The sequence below is a fragment of the Passer montanus genome, unplaced genomic scaffold (genome assembly GCF_014805655.1).
Source record: "Passer montanus isolate IOZ18808 unplaced genomic scaffold, ASM1480565v1 scaffold2, whole genome shotgun sequence".
NCBI classification, from domain to species: Eukaryota; Metazoa; Chordata; class Aves; order Passeriformes; family Passeridae; genus Passer; species Passer montanus.
In genome coordinates, this window is record NW_024366591.1 from 1,839,891 (window position 1) to 1,859,209 (window position 19,319).

Consider the following 19,319-nt stretch of genomic DNA (forward strand, 5'->3'; position numbering starts at 1 on the left):
TCATTCAGCAAAACCGTGCTCAGGTTTTGCATTGCATTTCTAGGGCCATCCTTTAGCCAGATAAAATTTCACTTCAGAATTTACACCTGTGCTCCTTGTGCTTATTCAGAATGAAGAAAAAGTATTTTCATCACTAAGGCCTTAAATGTTTTGGGAATCAGCTACTCAGAATATTCTCTCCTTTCCTTCTGGAGCAGGTCACAGCTGTGAAAATCCAGCAGCAGGACTTTCAGCCAACTGGAAGAGCACTGCTGGCTCTGGACACTCTTCTGTAGAAGAAATTGCTTGCAACAATTTAATAAATTCAGAATTAATGCTGAAGAGATACAGCTGACAGTATTTTCAATCTATGGTTATATGTTTTAATCCACTGCTAATTTGCATAAGATTTAGTAGCCAAATGGTGTTAACTCACTTCAACATCCTGACCTTCACTCACAACTCTTCTTTTCCAACATAATTCAATTCATTGCAAGCTCACAATGAGCCTGGATCTTTCCTTCCTGAGCTCACACACATGGCCAATGGCTGCATTCACTGCAAAACTGCTTATGCTGCTACAGCTTTAATGCTGCACTTGGTTGTCTTTTCCACAGTAACTGAAAAATAAGAATGCCACCAGCAATGTTATGTTGTGTATGTATGTTATTACTCAGGATAACTCTGTTAGGAAAGCACTGTAGAAACAAAGCACTTAAGAAACAAAGTTGAAGGTTCTCCAACTTGCTGGAAAGGGCTGACTTTTGTCAGTCTCTTTTTTGATACTACAAGCTTGTCTGTGCCAAGTTATTACGTTACCATCTAGAATATACAGCCTTTAATTTAGTTGGCAAATGTATATTCTCCTAGATATACCAGAGTATTTCAAGAATCATGATGACACACTCACACATTCAGGCCTAGCCATTATTGTAAACACTTAAGCGATTACAGACTCCCACTTTCTTAGAGCATTAAAGTACCCCTGGACAGATATTCAATATTGATCAGATAATACAGCGATTATAATTTACAGACAAAACAGTACTGGTATAACTTGTTTATTGTACTGTGAGCATCAGTATATATTAGAGACAAAGAAAACATGACTTCCAGGACAAAGAAAAAAAAACCCTGGAGATTTAAAATTTGCCCAATATCAATCATGGAGAACCTATAAATTATCTGCTGGAATGCTTTCAGCTCAAAAGCTTGGCTTCTACAATTACAGAACACTGAAGAATATGAGATGTTCTGGATCCCAAAAGCCACATACCTAAGGTTAAACTGTAAAAGACTTGAAAAGACATTAGGTAAAATTTATAAACTTGTCTTCTTCTGAGACAGATTGATCTTATCTCCCAGGCTCAGGGCCATTCCCTGTAAGGAAAAGGAAGACAACAATCATGACACAAATACTTCACTTGAAAAGAACTTTCTCTCATCTATATTAAAACTGAAGTTCCGTATACAGAAATCTATTGAGTCAGTGGCCTGGAAAATTTCTAGCTGCCCACTTCTTTGTACATTTCATAGTGCTCACTTCCTTATCACTCACTAGGTAAAGGTTAGGTCTACATATATCATTGAGACAATGAAATTTAATTGAGCTGGCAACTGTTGATAACACATGAAAAGCAGAAGAATAAAACCTATTTTAACCTTTTGACCTCTCACCAATTGAAAGAGGACTACCAGGGGAGAAATTACAACTGCCTGTCATTCAACTGTTGAAAGTCCCAGTGCTGATACCAGCACACTCAGTGCACCACAGCTATGGAAAATTATTTAATCACAGTGCCAGATTAATATTGCACAAAACCTGAAGAACCATCAAAAGAAACTGCATGAATGAATCCACATATTCAACAGCACAATGATTTCAAGATGAAACCATGCTGGTATATGTAACTGAATGCAATTTTATGTAAAAATGGCACTGTAACATATCAGAAACTTTAATTTAAACCAGACCAAAATCTTTGTAATGATATCTCATAAACAAAATGTTTTCTTTAAATATGAAAACTCCTTTATTGTACACTGTTTAAAATAATTCTATATTACACTGGTGTTTTTGCTTCATTTATCCCAAACCCCAGTCTTTTTTTTCATTTGAGAGGTAGAAACTCTAAAATCTAAAGCAGACTCATATATCTACAGAAAAAAAACTCCTACTAAAAACCCTGGGATTTTCTTTTGTTGTTTTAAAAAAAGAATCAGTGAATAGCAATTACATGCATAAAATTTCCTTGTTGTGTGACACTGAAATGTGCTATTTGGCTGGAAAAACATCATGCAACCCTGGGGCATATTTGCTCTTTATTTAAAAGCAATAAGATATAATTTGCAGCACTATGGACAAAATTGGGAAATCTTGGCGCAAAGGCCTATTTAATGGCAAAACACCTTTAGAAAAGACAGTCCAAAATCTGTAGATTTTTAGGAGTGCTTGGCACATTGGCCTAGGAAGGGTGAGGATGGCAAGCCCCATTACCTGACTCTTGGCCCGGATCCGTATGTGGCCGGTGACAGGCGCCTCTGGCCCCAGGTGAATCGGCTTCTCAATGCTCACGTTGGCCAGGGCGTCTTCTCCAAAGATGGAGCGGGCGTAAAGATTGGCTGCCATGAAGCCACAGTAGCCTGAAAGGGCCTGTGGAAAGAACATGGGAACTCCTGAAAGACCAAAATCCTCTAAACGCAGTTTAGTTCACCCAAAGTTTACTAGGCAGTTATCAATGCATCATGTTTACACCTCTTTCTTCACCTGGAATGTTTTGTAACATGTGGGAATCATGCACTGGGAAACAGCTGTGGCCTTTTCCTAGAATTCATGTTGGGAATGATGCAGTCTGTAGAATTCACCAAGACAAGGCAGGAGGGCATTTTATGGTTTGTTTCAACCAACAGCAAAATGGCAAAAAGCTAAACAGCTACTAAATTTAATTTGGTTACTATACATGTAGTAGCTAATAGCTATCATACATGCTATATCTTAACAGTAACTACCTATTCTATGTATTTATTTTGCTTTATCACAAAAAGGCTAAACTGGCAAAAGAAAGGTATATTTTGTCAGAGAAGGAAGAAATATGGAGCTACTAAAAAACCTCTTTATGTAAACAGATGGTGCCATCAAGTCTATGCTACAGCTTAGCTACTATGAATCAAAATGGACATTCTGATTTTCCACCTTGGACTACAGAGAATTTTGGTAACATTTATCAGCTTTTACTAATTTCAGAGTAAAAGCTTTGAGGTATATGTACTATTTCATTTTTTAGCAGGCACTTCCAAGAATATTAACAACAAATGTTGAACAAATTAAATAATAAAGCACAGGAACCAAAAAAGGTATCTAAAACTCTCCAAGAAATAACTCACCTTCTCTGGAGTCAGGCATTTCATATTGGTTGACTTCAGTATGTGCTGTAAGTATTCATTTAAATCAATGATATTTGTATTCACTGTTACCTTAAGGAAGGAAAAAAAACCCAAAACAATTACTTTAATTAGCACCTCAGGTATTTCTGAAATCTCTTCTTCGGGGCTGTATAAAGGAGATCACTTCTGCATTCCTCCTTGAGGAACAGCACACTCAGTAAGCTGCATGCACTTCCCACTATGTGGCGGCAGCACAGAAAGTCTTCCCCTCCCACCCTCCACTTGTTAAGATAGAGAATTTCATGCTATTACCATGGTTTCTAAAATCTATTGGGTGAATATGATATTCTGTTGAACATCTAGATTCTCTATAGCAAACAGTGGACTCCTTGTCTGAATACAGTTTACACATTGCCCAGAACAAGAAAAAGCAATACCTAGTCCAAAGTTTGCTTTTAACCAGTGATAAAGATTTCTTTTGTCTTCCCCTTCTAGCAACAAAGCTCTCTGGGCTGCCTTGGCTTTATCACATTGCATATTATGTGCCTTGTTTAAATTGGTTTTTAACATATCTCTTAGAAGGAGACTAAGGCTTCGAATTACTAAGGCTTCATACATCAGGTATTACAATATATTGTGCACAAGTTCCCCTCAGACATTTAAATCTAGTCTCAAGTGAGCAGACCTATATACCACACAAGGCTACAGTTCATGTAAAATATCTCCTATTCTGTTTCTATTCCATTCTTATATGATATCATCTCCCTTAAACCCTTTTTTCAGGTTTGGGCACCCTCAGTTACTATGAAGTGTAAGCACTGTCTTGCTGGTCTTACACAGCACCCAGAACTTTATGCTACAGTTGTACTGCGAAGTAGCAAAGTGAAAGAAAGATGTTCCTATCCCCCTGGCAAGGGGCTGGACTAAACAACCTTTAAAAGGTCCCTTGCAACCCACAGGACAATGTGATTAAGAACTGGAGAGGCTGAGCTGCATGAATAATTCTGCAGCCTCAGTATAAACTTACACTTGTTGCCATCTCACCTTTGAGCCAAAATACACTGCAATCACCAGTCAGCTTGGACAGCTTCCATACAGGAGGTAAAGCTCAATGCACACAACCTCTTTTGCAAGCCAAAAACCCAGTTATTGCATTGCTAAGCTTGTGAAACTGATAAGATAGCTGTAAGAGAATAAGCTGCTTGAGGCAAACATCCAATGAGGATGTTCAGTGAGATTTATGTGGCGATAGATAATGCTGCTGTAGAACACGAGACAGAATTGTATCTCACCAACAAAGTAACATACAAATAAACCCCAAAAACTAACTTTGTTTTCCCACTCAAATTCTGCCCACATCTGTCTGAACTCAGCATCTGTACAGGAAGCAGGCTGGATGTAATCCATGATGTCAATGTGAATATCACTGAGAACCACACAGTTTCTGTCACTGGCTGCTCCAGAGACATCGTACACTGCAAGAGAACACACAAAACCATTTGTGAATGTTCCAAAAAGTGAATTTGCACTTAAGGGTGCTGAGTTACCATCTGCCAGTTAACAGCAGTCAACCCTTGCTCAATCTCATGCTGACAATCATCCTAAAGGTAGCACATTCTATAATGGTTTTAAGTAACAGTGATATAGATTTTTATTTAAATCATCATAAAATATTCTTACATTGTAATTTAATTTCTTCTCCCAATATGAAGGGTTTTACTTCTTTTTGAGCACATTAAGAAGTTAAAAATGCAAAACATTCATGTTACTTTTGCACAATAAAATTGTTTACTTACCAACATTACCAAAAATTATTCCATTTTCTGTTGAAGCAACTTTGACATTAGCTTTAATGTTTGCAAAATCATGTGGAGCAAGTGTCAGAGGAGATGGTTTTTCCACAAGTTTCAAGTCACCTGTGTAAAGAAATTGGGATATGAAATCAGGGAACACCAGCAGTATACAGTGAGCTTAGCTTCTGAACAACAGCTTTTTATTCACTTGTCATTCAATTTTTGCATGTATAGAGCTGTACTGAACACCACCATAAAGATATTAGTTGATTTGGAATTGGTTGTTCTTTTTTTTTATAGTTTTCTAATCGCAAGATAAATTACACTACATACAAATTTCAGTTAAAATATTGCTGTGTTCACCCAAACCCCACTGAAAACAAATGCAAATATTGAATTAAATGAGCTTTGGATGGAGTTTAGTATTCATTTATCAAGGAAATGGTTAATTCTACCTTCTATTTTAATCACTGACATCACCATAAGGCCTAACCCTATAGTCAAGTGCCTCAAACTCAAAGTACAATGTCCAGCAATACAGTCACTAAGCTATTTATGAACAGGTCAAAAGTATCCCCTTGAATCTGAATATAATTGCTCCAACGAAACACCAAGGGATGAATTTTTACTAATCCTTCAGTAAGCAATTGGAAAGACTCCTTAATTCTATTAAACTGCAACTTGCAGCAACAGCATGAACAGCATGAGCTCCACACATGGGAGTGATGCCTCAAGTCAGCTTTTGCAGAACATCAGCTGGGAAATACAGAATTCCACTTTACTGAGCTGACAAATAAAAAATACAACCTATTAAATAATGCATCCATTTGATTTATTTCCATTATTAGTCTCATCAAATTATGTACAAAATTTTAGGAGAAAGGTTATGCCTCTCCAGTCATGTTTACCACAGTGAAAAGTACATAACGTGAGTTCTCCTAACATATTGTAAATGTATTTCAGCTCCTGACTGCCAAAGCAGAGGACAACTAATAAGAAAATGGTTACTGTTCTTGAATTATCTGCTCCAGTGACTCCTCTAAGAGAAGTTAATGAAGCCTCAGTATTGTCCAAGCAAGACTCTGGTACAGGGAATGGTTTCAGTTGAGTAAATGCAGTATTTAAGTACCTCAGGCTGAGTGCAAAAACCACCTAGGGCAGATGGCTTTCTGCTCCATGCCAGTTGGGATTTTGACCTATTTTTATTTCCTGTCTCTGGTAGCAGCACAATGAAAAATAAGTACATCAAAAAACCTGTCTCTATCTCAGGAAAAAAGGACAAGGGGAAATGGAACACTATGTTTTTAGTGATAAAATCTGACTATGGCTTATATAATCAAATTGCATTGTCACTGTCAGTGCATACAAACTTCCACCAAATATTTAAAACTTTATATTTTTAAAGGCATTCAAAATGGTGACTAACTGGCATCACTTTGGAAGTGTTTCAGGAATTCCTTCCATCAGGGTAGTGCCCAGTTCCCAGAACCTCAGAGCTGCTCTGTTTGCAGCAGTGCAGCCCTCCTTACCCAGCGTGGCCAGCTCCAGGGTGCAGTTCTGCAGGGTGTCACTGGTCTGGTTGACCACGAGCACGTCCAGCACGATGTCATACTGATTGACGTGGACATAGGCTTCTGCATACACAGGGTCTGAGAAACCTGTCAGCTGAGTGACCTGTGACACAAGCCAAGGGATTCACCTTCTCAGAAACCAGTTCAAAAACACAGAATCATTCAAACAATCACAAAAAATAAGAATAAAGTACGCTTAAATTGATTATTCTTTAATATGGGCCTCCAAAACATGTAGCCTTCCTTCACATGTCCTCCTGCATACACACTGTATCTTTATATACACATATAAACCCTCTCCAGATGAAATGAATTCTGAACTAATAACTTCCTAAAATATGAACTGTAATGCCATTTATTCTTAAGAAGATCAGCAGCACAAAGAAATGCAAAATGAAAGGTAACTTCAAACATCAAAAAAAAAAATCATCCGTTCTTTCAAAGTCTGGGGGTTTAACTCTTAACTAATGAATTACTCAAGTGATTTATTCTCCTTAAACCTCCTCAGCAGGTTCTGCTAATCTACAGAAAAAAAAAAGGCATAAAGAGAGTGAAATAGGATGCATTGCACTTGGCAATAGGATACAGCAGCCAAACAAAGGGGATCTTAATCACTTCTGGTGTCCTTGCTCCTTTCCCCATGAACTTTATTGGGATTTCAAAGCAGCAAACCCTAATTTCTTTTCCACATTCCACCAGCTCAGCACTCTCCAAGTCTCCTTCTTGTTCTTCCTCTTCCCATTTGAAAAGGTAACAACTAGCACGAGCTTTTCTTCCTCCTGATCCCAGCCAGGATATAACTGGGTCTTCCCAATCAAGCAACATAGTCTGGTTCATCAGTTCCAGTCTGCAATTCCCAAAGTGATGCATACAATTAAAGCACTGATTTCTCAATACCTTATTAAGTTTGGAAGCAAGAGGATCAGCAGCCTCTTTCCTCTGTGTGTTTCCCATTGCTGCAAGAAGGCTAAGCTGGAACTGGTCTTCTTTTGAGCTCATTTCATTTTTAGCAGTAAGCTGCATGAAGGAAATGGGATCATCTGGCTGAATTGTCACATTCCTCTTCTCAGATTCTTTCTGTGGAAGAGAGTAATTCAAGAATTTGCAGTGAATTCCATTCCCCAGCACAGAAAAACTGTCAAATAATGGCTGACCTACACAGAGTCAAATGGTGACATTTTTGAGACCAGCTTGGATGTTAACACCTGTAAAAACTCCAAGTGTTTATGGTTACACACTTACAACAGCTCACCTTCTGGGAAAGTTTCTCCTCTTCCAGCTTGGCTGACAGCATGTGAGAGAGGGACTGCCTGCATTCTTTGTTGAAAATGTCATTCATGAGAGGAGAACACTCTGACAACACTTTCAGACACAATGAAATACGATCCACATCATCATCTGTAATTGGCTTCTTGGGAAGAGAAGACTTTCCCAAGTGGAGAATAGTGGCCATCAGCAGCATAGCTTCAGCATTAAAGGACTGAGAAGGAGCACAAAGAGAATGGAAGAAGGTTATTGCATTTTCCACAGCTTTAAAGAAATGTTGACTTCTGACTTATTTAAAAAAGGTGTGTATTAATAAAATCGTAACATCTCTGAACAGATTACTTAGTTTTTTAGTACTTGTTATCTGAAACCAAGCAGAATGATTTAGAGACTGTCTAGATAGAATGGCTGGAAAGCAGCAGGTCCTGTTTGTGATCCAAACTATCATTATTATCTGATCACATAACTGGTACTTTACTTTGGACTTAACCCATTTTGCATCTTTGTAAAAGGAAAGAGGCAAAAAGTAGCTCTTCTTTAAATGTGAAAACACAAGAGATGACTCACATTTTGTTTCTTCTTTTCCTGAACTAGGGACACATAACGTAAAGCAATCTTGGTTAAAGTTGTAGCAAGGGAAGCTGCAACAAAGAAATCTCCATCCAGCAAGAATCCTCGTAAGGGAGGTCTGCAAAGACAAACGATCCTCAGAAAACTACTTTTTGATGACAATCTTCAGCCTACTTCTCTTGATATCTTAACTTTCACACTGTACAAGCAAAACAAGTTTGAAACTGCTCACAAGGTTGGGTTTTTACCTTCTCAACGTAATTTTCTAGATACAGAGACTTCCACAAGTCACACAGTCATTTCTATGTGGACTAGGGAGAGAGAGGTGTAGGAGTGCAAAGTGATATAAAGTGAAGAAAATATTTTAATCTAAAGGCAGTATCTCTGTATTCAACTAAAACTGTGAAAGAGCTTTAAAAGTAAAAAAAAAATCAACTAGCATTTAGGATATCATAATTAATGAAGCACTTATTTATACAGTAAGCTTTGATTACAAATCCTAAGCAATCGAGCAACTTCCTATACTGTTTAACTGGGATAATACCTTAAAACAGGAAATTCCCTCAACCACTGAACTTTGCATGACAGATAACACCACTCAAATAAATGAAGATAAAAATTAATCAAGTCATTCCTGGCCAAGCAGGAAATCACAAATACCTGTCTTCTTCCTTTTTGGCAGGTCGGGAACTGCTAAGAGCACTTTGTGTTGCGTAAGTGCCCATCTCTGTCACTAATTTTTGGGCTGGACCAACAGACACCTCTTCTTCAGGTTTGAGCTCACCAGCTTCTTTCTTGATTTCAGATTCTACTATTGGGATCTAGAAATGAGCAGAAAGCAACTGTTACAATTAAAATACAAGATATGTTTTTGTTCTTTAGGTTTTAATAAAAATTATCTGCATTACTGAGTATTTTATAAGCAAAAGGTCAGCTACAGTGCATGGGATTGGGGAGAATTCAAGGAAATAAGCAGATATTGAAATACATATAGAAGCTTCCTGCACATGCAATAAAGCTCTCATTGATTAATTAGACTTATTAAATGATTAAATTGTTACAGAAGTCATTCTCTCAGAACAACCCAGACTTAAAGCATTTTTTTCTTTGCTACTGGATATAATTAAATCATATCTTAAAGCTGCCATAGTTTTCTGAAGAATTTACCAACTCTTCTCTTAACAGGTATCACTTATTCTCAGCTCAAGTGTGCTACTTGAAAAAAATGAGCAATGAATGCAAAACCCTGACTACTTTGTACTTAAGATTTCCTGGGCAAATGCCATTACACATCACAAGTCCCCAGTACATTGTTGCATCTTACTTGATCTTTCTAAAATACCTTTTCTTAGAAAAGCCACTGCATGATGGCAGGAAAAACCACAGAGTAAACACAGTTTACAAAAACCCCAAAATATACACACCTCTCCGAGTGATCTGCGAACCTCTGTCATTACACTTTGTATGTCCTCCTTTGTGCTGCAATATTCTCCAAGGATCCATAATGCTCCTCGATAAATCCTGAGACAAGAACAGTAATTTAAATCATGCTTTTGTGATATACTCAAACTAGCATCAAGAAAAGTGATTTAAAGTGATTTATCAGGTAGTAAAGGCTAGTCTTGAGAAATTCAAAAGGACATAACTGACAAAAGCAGGTTAAATCAAAAGCAATTATCTTTTAAGCCTCAGTAAACTCATGAAAAAGTACATCAAATTAGATATATTCTCTACTACATATTTATTTCCATCTGTGTTAAACCTGAAATACACAAAATTGAATTTCATTGTGATCATAATGAAATACTCCACTGCATGTGAATACAGTCAGCTCTAAATTCTCCTTTTAACTGAGACAAACTAATTTTTCCATTATACAGGAGAAAATTAAAAACCAGAACAAGAATGAAGATTAGGACAGCAAAGCTTCAGAGGGATTTTTTTCCCCACTTAATGAGATTACAATGGAGATGGGATTGAGAGTTTTCAGTGTATTAGGAGAATGACAGAGTGCTCTTCTGACACAGAAAAGTTCTTATATGACTTAACCATTACAGACCCATCAACAAGCAAAGTTTTTAGAGCCTTGAAAGGTACTAAAATAGCTTTATAGTTTGTAAAGCTCAGTCAATGTTAGATTAGGTTTTCTAATAAATGTTCAGTATTTCCAGTTGCCTACAAGTGCAAATTCCTTAGGAATTGTTTTAATAAATATATTACTTTATGTTTGGCCTTCATCAACACTACTTCCTAGCAAGATGAATTACAATTACCAAGTGCATCACAGAAATTAAAATCGAATTTATTTTGTTTATTCAATGCATCAAACACCCAATTTATCTCTTGCCCAGGTAGGCAAGAAGAAAGCTGTACCTAGAAATCCTCTACCTCAAAATATCTAGGCTCAGAGTCACTCTGTGTGGGTAATGTGGATTTTGGTCAGTATTTAATGACAATATACATTCAATGCAAGTGAGACACAGGTGCCCACAAGTCTGTTTGATATAATATTCTGGACTCACTTGACAGATTTAATAGCATGAAAGACTTCAAGCATCTTCTCAATAATAAGAGGTCTGAGGTTTTCAAATCTCTGGATTGCTTCCCGCACAAACTCCAGGACATCGGCGGCTGCTGCTTCGTTGTTGTCACTAAGGAACTCCATCAGCTGCCACAAAAGATTAAACATCAGCACAAACAGCAGCACAGAGAAGTTTGTACAATAGTACTTCCCTTCTATGTTCAGAAAAATAAAATTCATTATGGATCTCCAGTGAAAAAAAAACTGAAGTCAAACAACCTTAAGTTGATATTCCAAACAATATCACATAGTGATATTCCAAACAAGTACCACATTCCCAAACTGTTTTTCTAGTGATACAAATTATTGCACTTTTAAAGGTCCTCTTCAGCTCATGTTCTTCAAAAATATAATAATTACAGCATCAAAAGTTTCTTTAGGAATTAAAAATAGCATTGGCTATCATGAGGTTAATTACGAGGCCACCTCAGCTCCAGCAGTTCTGCAGGTGTTGGGTATAGGTGTAACACATGTAATGAGAATATAATGAAAATTTGCATACCACTGGAATAACATTTGCAGCCATGTCTGGGAAGCGAACACTACAGGAATGCAGTGTCCGAACCAGGAGCTGTCTGTACTTGTCTGTATCTTCATGCTCTGTCACATTATTAGTTTTAATCACTTCCTTCTTCAGAACAATCACAAGCTGCAGAAAAGATCAAATCACATTTTTTAAAAAGTGACATTTTTCAAAAGAATGAAAATAGTGTAATGAATTAAAAGCACATGTAATTTACCTCCTCCACATTTCTTGAAGACACAAGATCCAGAGCCAGCTGAAGGGTCTTTTTGCGCACTTCTAGATCTGGAGTGCTCAACACTCTGAGGATGTCCATAACTAGATCCTGAAACAATAACAAAGTAAAGTATTTTGCCCTTTTAAATTACTTCCTCTTCATACAATTCTAATTTTCAGTCCTCAATAATTTTCAAAGCCTTTCTGGACACATAATATATTATCTACTGACAAGTAAGCAACAGGCATTAGAACTCCTCAGTGTTCATTTAACACATTTACACAGAAGTCTCCTATGCAGCTGCACCATTAAACCTTAAAACCAGGACAGCATGTGTCATAGTTAATTTTTATGCAGACAAAAAAAGCAGCCAAGTCAGAAACATAGAAGTCCATCCAATATATTTTTACTAAAAACAAATTTTAAATTACTTCCTTTTCATGCAGTTATAATTTTCAGTCCTCAATGATTTTCAAAGCCTTTCTGCTGTATTATATACATAATATATGATCTACTGACAAGCAAGCAACAGGCATTAAAACTTCTCAGTGTTCATTTAATAAATTTACACAGAAGTCTCCTATGCAGCTACACCATTAAACCTTAAAACCAGGACAGCATGTGTCATAGTTAATTTTTATGCAGACAAAAAAAGCAGCCAAGTCAGAAACATAGAAGTCCATCCAATATATTTTTACTAAAAACATACTAGCAGGAAATTGAAACTTCAGAAGTTCTTCTCTCCATACATTGCAAAAACCTGAGAGCTTTGTTATTGAAGGCTTTTCTTTCCTAAGGCTTACAGGAAAAGACAGCCCACATACCTGCAACACTCGTTCATGGGAGGGATGCTCCTTCAACTCAATCAAACGATCCAAGACAATCAGTTTCACATTATTATCACTTTCTTTAATAATCAAATCTATGTAGCATTGGGCAGCAGCCTAAAATTAAAAGGATCAAAATTGGTTCTTTTAGTCATGAAGAGGATAAACAGGAACATTTCTGAAATTGAGGAAAAGACTCCTTCTCTTTTACTATTAAAGCAGCTACTTGGGAGTTGGCACAGAAATTAACCTGATAAACAGACTTTAAAATCTTTTGTTCACCATGTTACAAAACTCACACATGAAGGCTCACAATGGCATCAGTTTACAGCATACAGACTTGACTACAAATTCAAAGACAGATGTAAGGTAGGTTATCTGACATGAACTCCTTCACTTTTACTATTAAAGCAGCTACTCAGAGTTGGCACAGAAATTAACCTGATAAACAGACTTTAAAATCTTTTGTTCACCATGTTACAAAACTCACACATGAAGGCTCACAATGGCATCAGCTTACAGTGCACAGACTTGACTACAAATTCAAAGACAGATGTAAGGTAGGTTATCTGACATGCTTTGGGTCAGCTGTGAAATATGCAACAGGGCATGAAAACCAACTTAAAAGAGTTGGCAGTATTAGTCTACCTAGATTAGTTTTTAATGACAGCTTCTATGTACAGTGTGTCTACTTAACAAAAATGAATATGCCAAACCAAAAATGCTGGCATTCATACTCCCCCCTGACTTTTGGAAACTACTATTTACAATGCTCTAAATCTATGCATAACCGATCTTTTACATTTCCATACAAATTAAAAATTTTGAAGTGATCCTCAACAATCAGCTGTAGAAACATAAAACTAAGAACCCCAGGTCAATCAGTAATCAACATGAATCCTCACTACTTTATGCTTCTACCCTGATCTGAAATGAGTCATATTCATGAGTAAAAAATCTCATTCTATCTCTGAAATCTTCAGCTGTAATCTGCTTTGCAAACTAGGCCTAGTAGATCGTAGGTTAGTCCAACAGTCTGCTCAGTATTCAAGCTTGTCCCCTACCAAAGTGACATGAAATCCACTAGCTCCAGGTCTGCTCAGTCTCTTTTTGTGACCAGTTCTCAGAGATACTTTAGGACAGTGTTTCACATGAGAAGTGTTGCACAGCCCATGTTACTAAACCCTTCCCTCCCAAGTATCAACATGCAGCACGCAGTGTTCACTTCAGTGCACTAGAAGCTACTGAAGAGCTGAAAACATCACTTTCATACCTTGATTGCTGTGGGTGCACTGGAGAGTGTAACCAGAGTACCTGCAGCCTCATACTTCACTGCAGGACTCGAGGACTGCAGCAGGTTGTAGATGCAGCGAATGAAGCGAGCTCTCTCTGATGGATTCGCGTGGCAGACCTCGATGAAAGAATGATCCACAGTTGGCACACAAAGAAAAGAGCAATCCTACAGCTCAGCTGCTCCACTATCTTACAGAGAGGAGAAAGCTAACCAAAAGGTGACAACCTTTTCTGGTGACACAAAGTGTCATTCACAGCTGTAAAAATCTAATTTCAAAAGCTGTTCTTGACAACTCTGAGCAATGTTACAGGCTCTTAAAATCTCCCATCAAAAGGATGGGCAGAGCCTCTAACAGCTTCTCTAAGAGATGCCCTGCTCATGCTCACCAAGAGCACTGTGGTAATATTGTCCCCATCACAGCAAATCTGGCGAGACTTATTGCTCTGTACAGTGCACACTTGAGCTCTTTATCATTTCAAGAGACAAATTTTATTCAGCTCTATTAAGCAATGACGTATTTCTGACATGACCAAGAAGCCAGCCCAATCCCTTTTCCAGCAACATTCTATCCCTTTTAAAAACAGTCTAATATAATTCTGTAAATTAACATGTACATTTATTTTAAATTTGCCATGACATTTTCCTTTTACCTTGTAAATTAGTTCAACAATAACCAACTGCAGTATGTCACCAAAGGTCTGCACTTGGTCAATACAGGTACTCAAGTAATCCAAAGCTCGATCCTACACAGAAGAGAAATTATTTTGTTATTCAGAGTTTGCGCATTCAGTTGAATTTTAAATCAAAACACATTCTAAATATCAAAATAAAAAACAGCCTTTATGCAATGCTTCAACAATTTAGGAAAATACTGTAGACCTAAAGAGAAAAATAATTCATCCTGTTATATAGGGCAAAAAGAGAGACAAACTAATGGCAGTTAGAAACAAAAGTGCCTGTAGAACAAGTAATCCAAAACATTAAACAGACACTGCCATTTCTTTCTCATGCAACTACAAAAACTTTAGAACAGTAGATAATGGAGTACTTCCCAGTGTGGTTATGCTCACATTTTTCAGCACCTTCACCAAATAGAGCAGCTCTCCTTTAACATAAAGAGAGCACTAAAGACCTACATTATCAGTTAGTACAAAAGCACTAACACTACCACACATGGGGTTTTTTATGAATAGTTTATACTACCAACAAACTACTGGCTAGTTACCCACCATATTTACAATTATTAAACCAAATGACTTTGAGGGCAGGTATCCTTACCTGATCTGCATGAATTAGCATCATAAACGCATTTCTTTTGCAGCTTGCATCTTTCTCATTCACCAAGAAATCATGGATCAGTTCAGGAGCATCAGGTATAAGATGTTCAAAGTTCCTTTACAAGAAAAAACCGTAATTAAGAGCTACTGGCACGGAGCAGAACCCAATGACGCACATTAAACAGAAAAGGCACACAAACATAAAAATTCTGAACACCACGCTAGGGAGTGGCAAATACTTGGGCTCTCAAAAGCTGCAGGCAGCCCTGGAGCTGTGCATGCAGCACTGAGCCTGGCTGCTGCTGTGGGTACCTGTAGATGGTGTAGATGGCCAGGACGGCGTTGCGGCGCACGTAGCTGTGCCGGTGCTCCAGGCACGCGCGGATGGCCGGCATCAGGGGCTCCAGCAGCTCAGCCTCCTTCAGCTTGCACAGAAAGCGCAGAGTGGAGCCTCGGATAAACTCATTGGGGTGCTGGAGATCCTAAAAGCAACAGGAAGCAGGTTTGAAATGCCAGACTCTCCAGATGAATGCACTTACTTCACCCACACTCAGTTCTCCCATGGTACAAGCTTCCAACATCCCCAAAGACACCTCACAGTTTTCTCAAGAAATGCTTTCCTAAAGCACTGCTGCCCCACAATATTTAAAAATATGTGTTTATGTGCAATAAAACTTACAAAGCGTGTAGGATTTTTTTTCTGGATTATATTTTTCCAGCCCATTCCCAAAGTTGAAGCTCCTTAATATCTTTGTGAAGGTGTTTCCCAAACATACCACAATAGTGTCCTTTTATGACCCACAGCTTGTCCCAAGATGCCTGCAAGATGGTAACTATGTTACCCCTGACCTTTAATGTTCACTGACAAAGAAACAGAGCACTAAATTTTTGTTAAGTTGTACCAGTAGAAGAATACAGAACTCCTTGGTTGTAGGTCTGCTGCCTATCTGAAGTTATCCAGCTCTGAAGCACTGAGACACAACTGATAGGAAGGAAATGCTGAGCATAAACAATGTTTATTTGTATCAGTAACACAAAATGCTACCCCTTCTACAGAGATCCAGCAGAGGAACACAACCAATGAAATAAACAAGAAGCTACCTTTCTGTATGCATCACACACGAGGATCATCTCCTGCAGGAGCCTGCCATCTGGAGTGGTCTTTGGCACGATCTCCCAAAAGACAAGCAGCAGCTTTTTGATGGTATGGTCTTGGAGAGGCAGCACAAAACGTATGATGGTCATCAGGAGCCCAGGCAGCTTCTCACCATTCAGAATCATGATGATTACCTTCTTCAAGGCCTCTGTCTTCAATTTGACATCTCCTTTTTCTAGAGGAGGAAATGAAGTGAGGAAGGCTGACATGTCACAGCTACTTTAACAGGAATATTGATCCTCAGTGTCAGAAGACACAAAATCCTCTGAAGGAGTGAAATACAGCATATCAATGAAATCCATACCTTTACTTCTAGTAAGGATAAAGAGGAAGCAAGAGATATTTAAAAATAAGGATGGAATTAATGGAATAATCAGAAGATCAATATATTGGAATTGAAAGAGTTCAAATTCCAAGGCTGTTTTAATGCTTGAATTTATACCAGGATACTACAGTGTGCTGTGGTGTCACACATATATCAGACACCAACACTGCTGTTTTGGCCAGCACATTCCACAGTGCACTGAACAAGTGACAACAGAATTTGTTGCTTATTCTAAAAAAATCTGCTCAAATCTGCCTTAGCCCAAGAAGGTATTACTTAAAACTCTCAAAAAAAAAATAAAATTCAGATTTTGCACAGAGTGTGGAGTACACCAAAGCACATAAAAGAATATCCTGAAGTTTCTCAAAACACAGCAAACAGAGGAACATCCACCTTCCAGAACTCAACAGAAAATAAACATGAAACTGACTTGTTTCATCTTACAAAATGTAAACAGTACTCTAGGAAAGGCACAATGAGAGAATAATTCAGGTAAGATGGAAGTATCCCTCAGTCACTGCCAGTACTTGCCTAGGTCATTTTTTAGGCTGATTTCAGAAGGTGGCTCTGAGTCCATGGGAACATTGATCAAGGTGTAACACACGTTCTCTGCAGCAGTCATGGCTCTTGGTTACAGCAGTCCTCTCAAGGGAAGAATTATTTTCACACAAATGTCAGACAACCTAAAAACCAAGCAAACAACAGTTGTTAAAAGTTAAAAGATTTTATTAACAAACACAAAAGCATAATTATAACTGACTTAATGGCTTGAAGGGAGTGCTGGATTTTTTGAGAAGCTGCATGCAAAACATTTCTTGCTTGGTTGTTACCCTAAAATATTCCTGTGAGCACCACAAAGATGAAGAGCATGACATTTTCCAGAGACAACAGAAAAAAACCAAAATCTTTCCAATATTCTGGGCACATTCAGGGATAACAGAAGTGTACAGGGCACCTGACTGAAGCCAGATGAATGCAGCAGCTCCTCTCTCCTGAAGACATTCCCTGATCCCAGCTGTATATCCCCTGCACTCCTGTGCCCCTCCAGGTGAATGACCCAAGCTGCAAAATCAGCTGAAAATCTCCACAGAAAAAAAAATAAAAAGAAAAAACTAAAAGTTCTGGACTCAATCAACAAGTTGAATCAGTCTGTGCAGGAAGCTTTGGAGATGAGCACAAGATCCAACAGAGCAGAAACCAAGGATGGGAGTAAGGAAAAAGTGATGGGGAGAGAAGCATTTTACCTGCCAGGGATCATCAGATCAGCTCAGCTCTACTGTCTCCACTAGACACTAATGAGGAAACCAAGACTTTTTATGGTGAAAAAGGACAAGAAGGCTACAGATCTATCAAAGCTGCTGTGTGCCTGGCAGCCCAGGTAATGAAATCTGCTGTTAAGCTCAATTCACATTCTCATGTTTGTTCTTTCCTTGTGTAATAGATATCTAGGATCAAATCCACCCTTTTGTTGTATCAATCCTCATTCTGCTGTTTGTTTATTCTTTATGTAATAGACATCTAGGATCAAATCAACCTTGTTATTCTATTTCTTAAGTAATGAAAAATGCTCAAGCTTGAGCTTGCTTGGCTAATGCTGTGACACCACACTGACAAGCACAGCAAAGAAAACCATTACTGTTTATTACATGAGCATTTTTGTGCTTTGTACAGAAACTGTGTCAAAAATAAATCAGCTTTTATTGATATTAGTTGTCTGGAAGTCTGAGACTCCTTTTTCTCATCAAATGGGCACCCAGAGACCCTCACCCTGAACAGGGAGCAGGGAAGTTGTGCTGAGCTGGGCTGCTGTCTCTTTCTCCACACAAGAAAACAACTCACATCAATCAGCACCACAACAACCACCCCAAAAAATATTTGCAATACAAATTTTTAAGGAAACACTCCTGTTCCCATTATGAATTCTGTGTTTTAAGGCCTAGATTCCTCAACCTTGTTGCTCACAAATATCTACACTAACCACCCATTCGTGAAATGACTGGATGTGGCACCATGCTCCAGTTGACAAAGGTGGTGATCAGTCAAAGGTTGGATTTGATGATCTCAGAGGGCTTTCCCAACTCTTTTCTTGCCTCAGCAGCAGCTTTTTGCTTACAATTCCTACGCTGCTACCCAGAATTCCTGCCCCAAAGCCCTGCAGCCAGCACCTTCACCTACAAGAACAACTCACACAGACCACAAAGCAGATCCTTGTGAAAGCAGGGCAGGTATCTCTACTCATACAAAGACCTCAGCTGCAGGATTTCCAAAATCGTGGTCAAACATATCTCTGAAGTGTGATAAATGAGTGCACTTTGGGCTCTGAAAAGCAGCAATGAAATACAACTAAAGCAGCAATGAAATACAACTCTCCTAAAACACAGAGCTGGGAGATGTGGCAGGGAGAACAACCACCCAGTTTTCCTCCTTGCAAGGCACAGAGAGTTGAAATCAGAGACACCGAGAGCCCACAGGGACACGGACAGAGGTGCTGCTTTAACTCTGCAGCAGTAGTGAGTGTTGGCGAGTCACTGAAGGGTTGGGGTCGGAAGGGACTTT

General features: G+C 38.4%; 1 protein-coding gene across 1 annotated transcript; it reads right to left on the reverse strand.

The window, feature by feature from the left end:
• Positions 1-1,024: 1,024 nt before the first annotated feature.
• COPB1 (COPI coat complex subunit beta 1) lies at positions 1,025-17,446 on the reverse strand. The gene is made up of 21 exons (XM_039707502.1): positions 17,295-17,446; positions 16,384-16,613; positions 15,595-15,764; positions 15,284-15,398; positions 14,656-14,748; positions 13,985-14,122; positions 12,709-12,828; positions 11,885-11,992; positions 11,647-11,793; positions 11,086-11,231; positions 9,988-10,084; positions 9,224-9,384; positions 8,561-8,681; positions 7,980-8,207; positions 7,625-7,804; positions 6,686-6,830; positions 5,160-5,279; positions 4,693-4,838; positions 3,364-3,453; positions 2,477-2,632; positions 1,025-1,359 (listed from the first exon to the last, which is right to left on the reverse strand). Exons 1-21 carry the CDS (start codon positions 17,383-17,385, stop codon positions 1,300-1,302), a joined length of 2,862 nt encoding a protein of 953 aa, XP_039563436.1. The 5' UTR covers positions 17,386-17,446; the 3' UTR covers positions 1,025-1,299.
• Between the last annotated feature and the right edge of the window lie 1,873 nt (positions 17,447-19,319).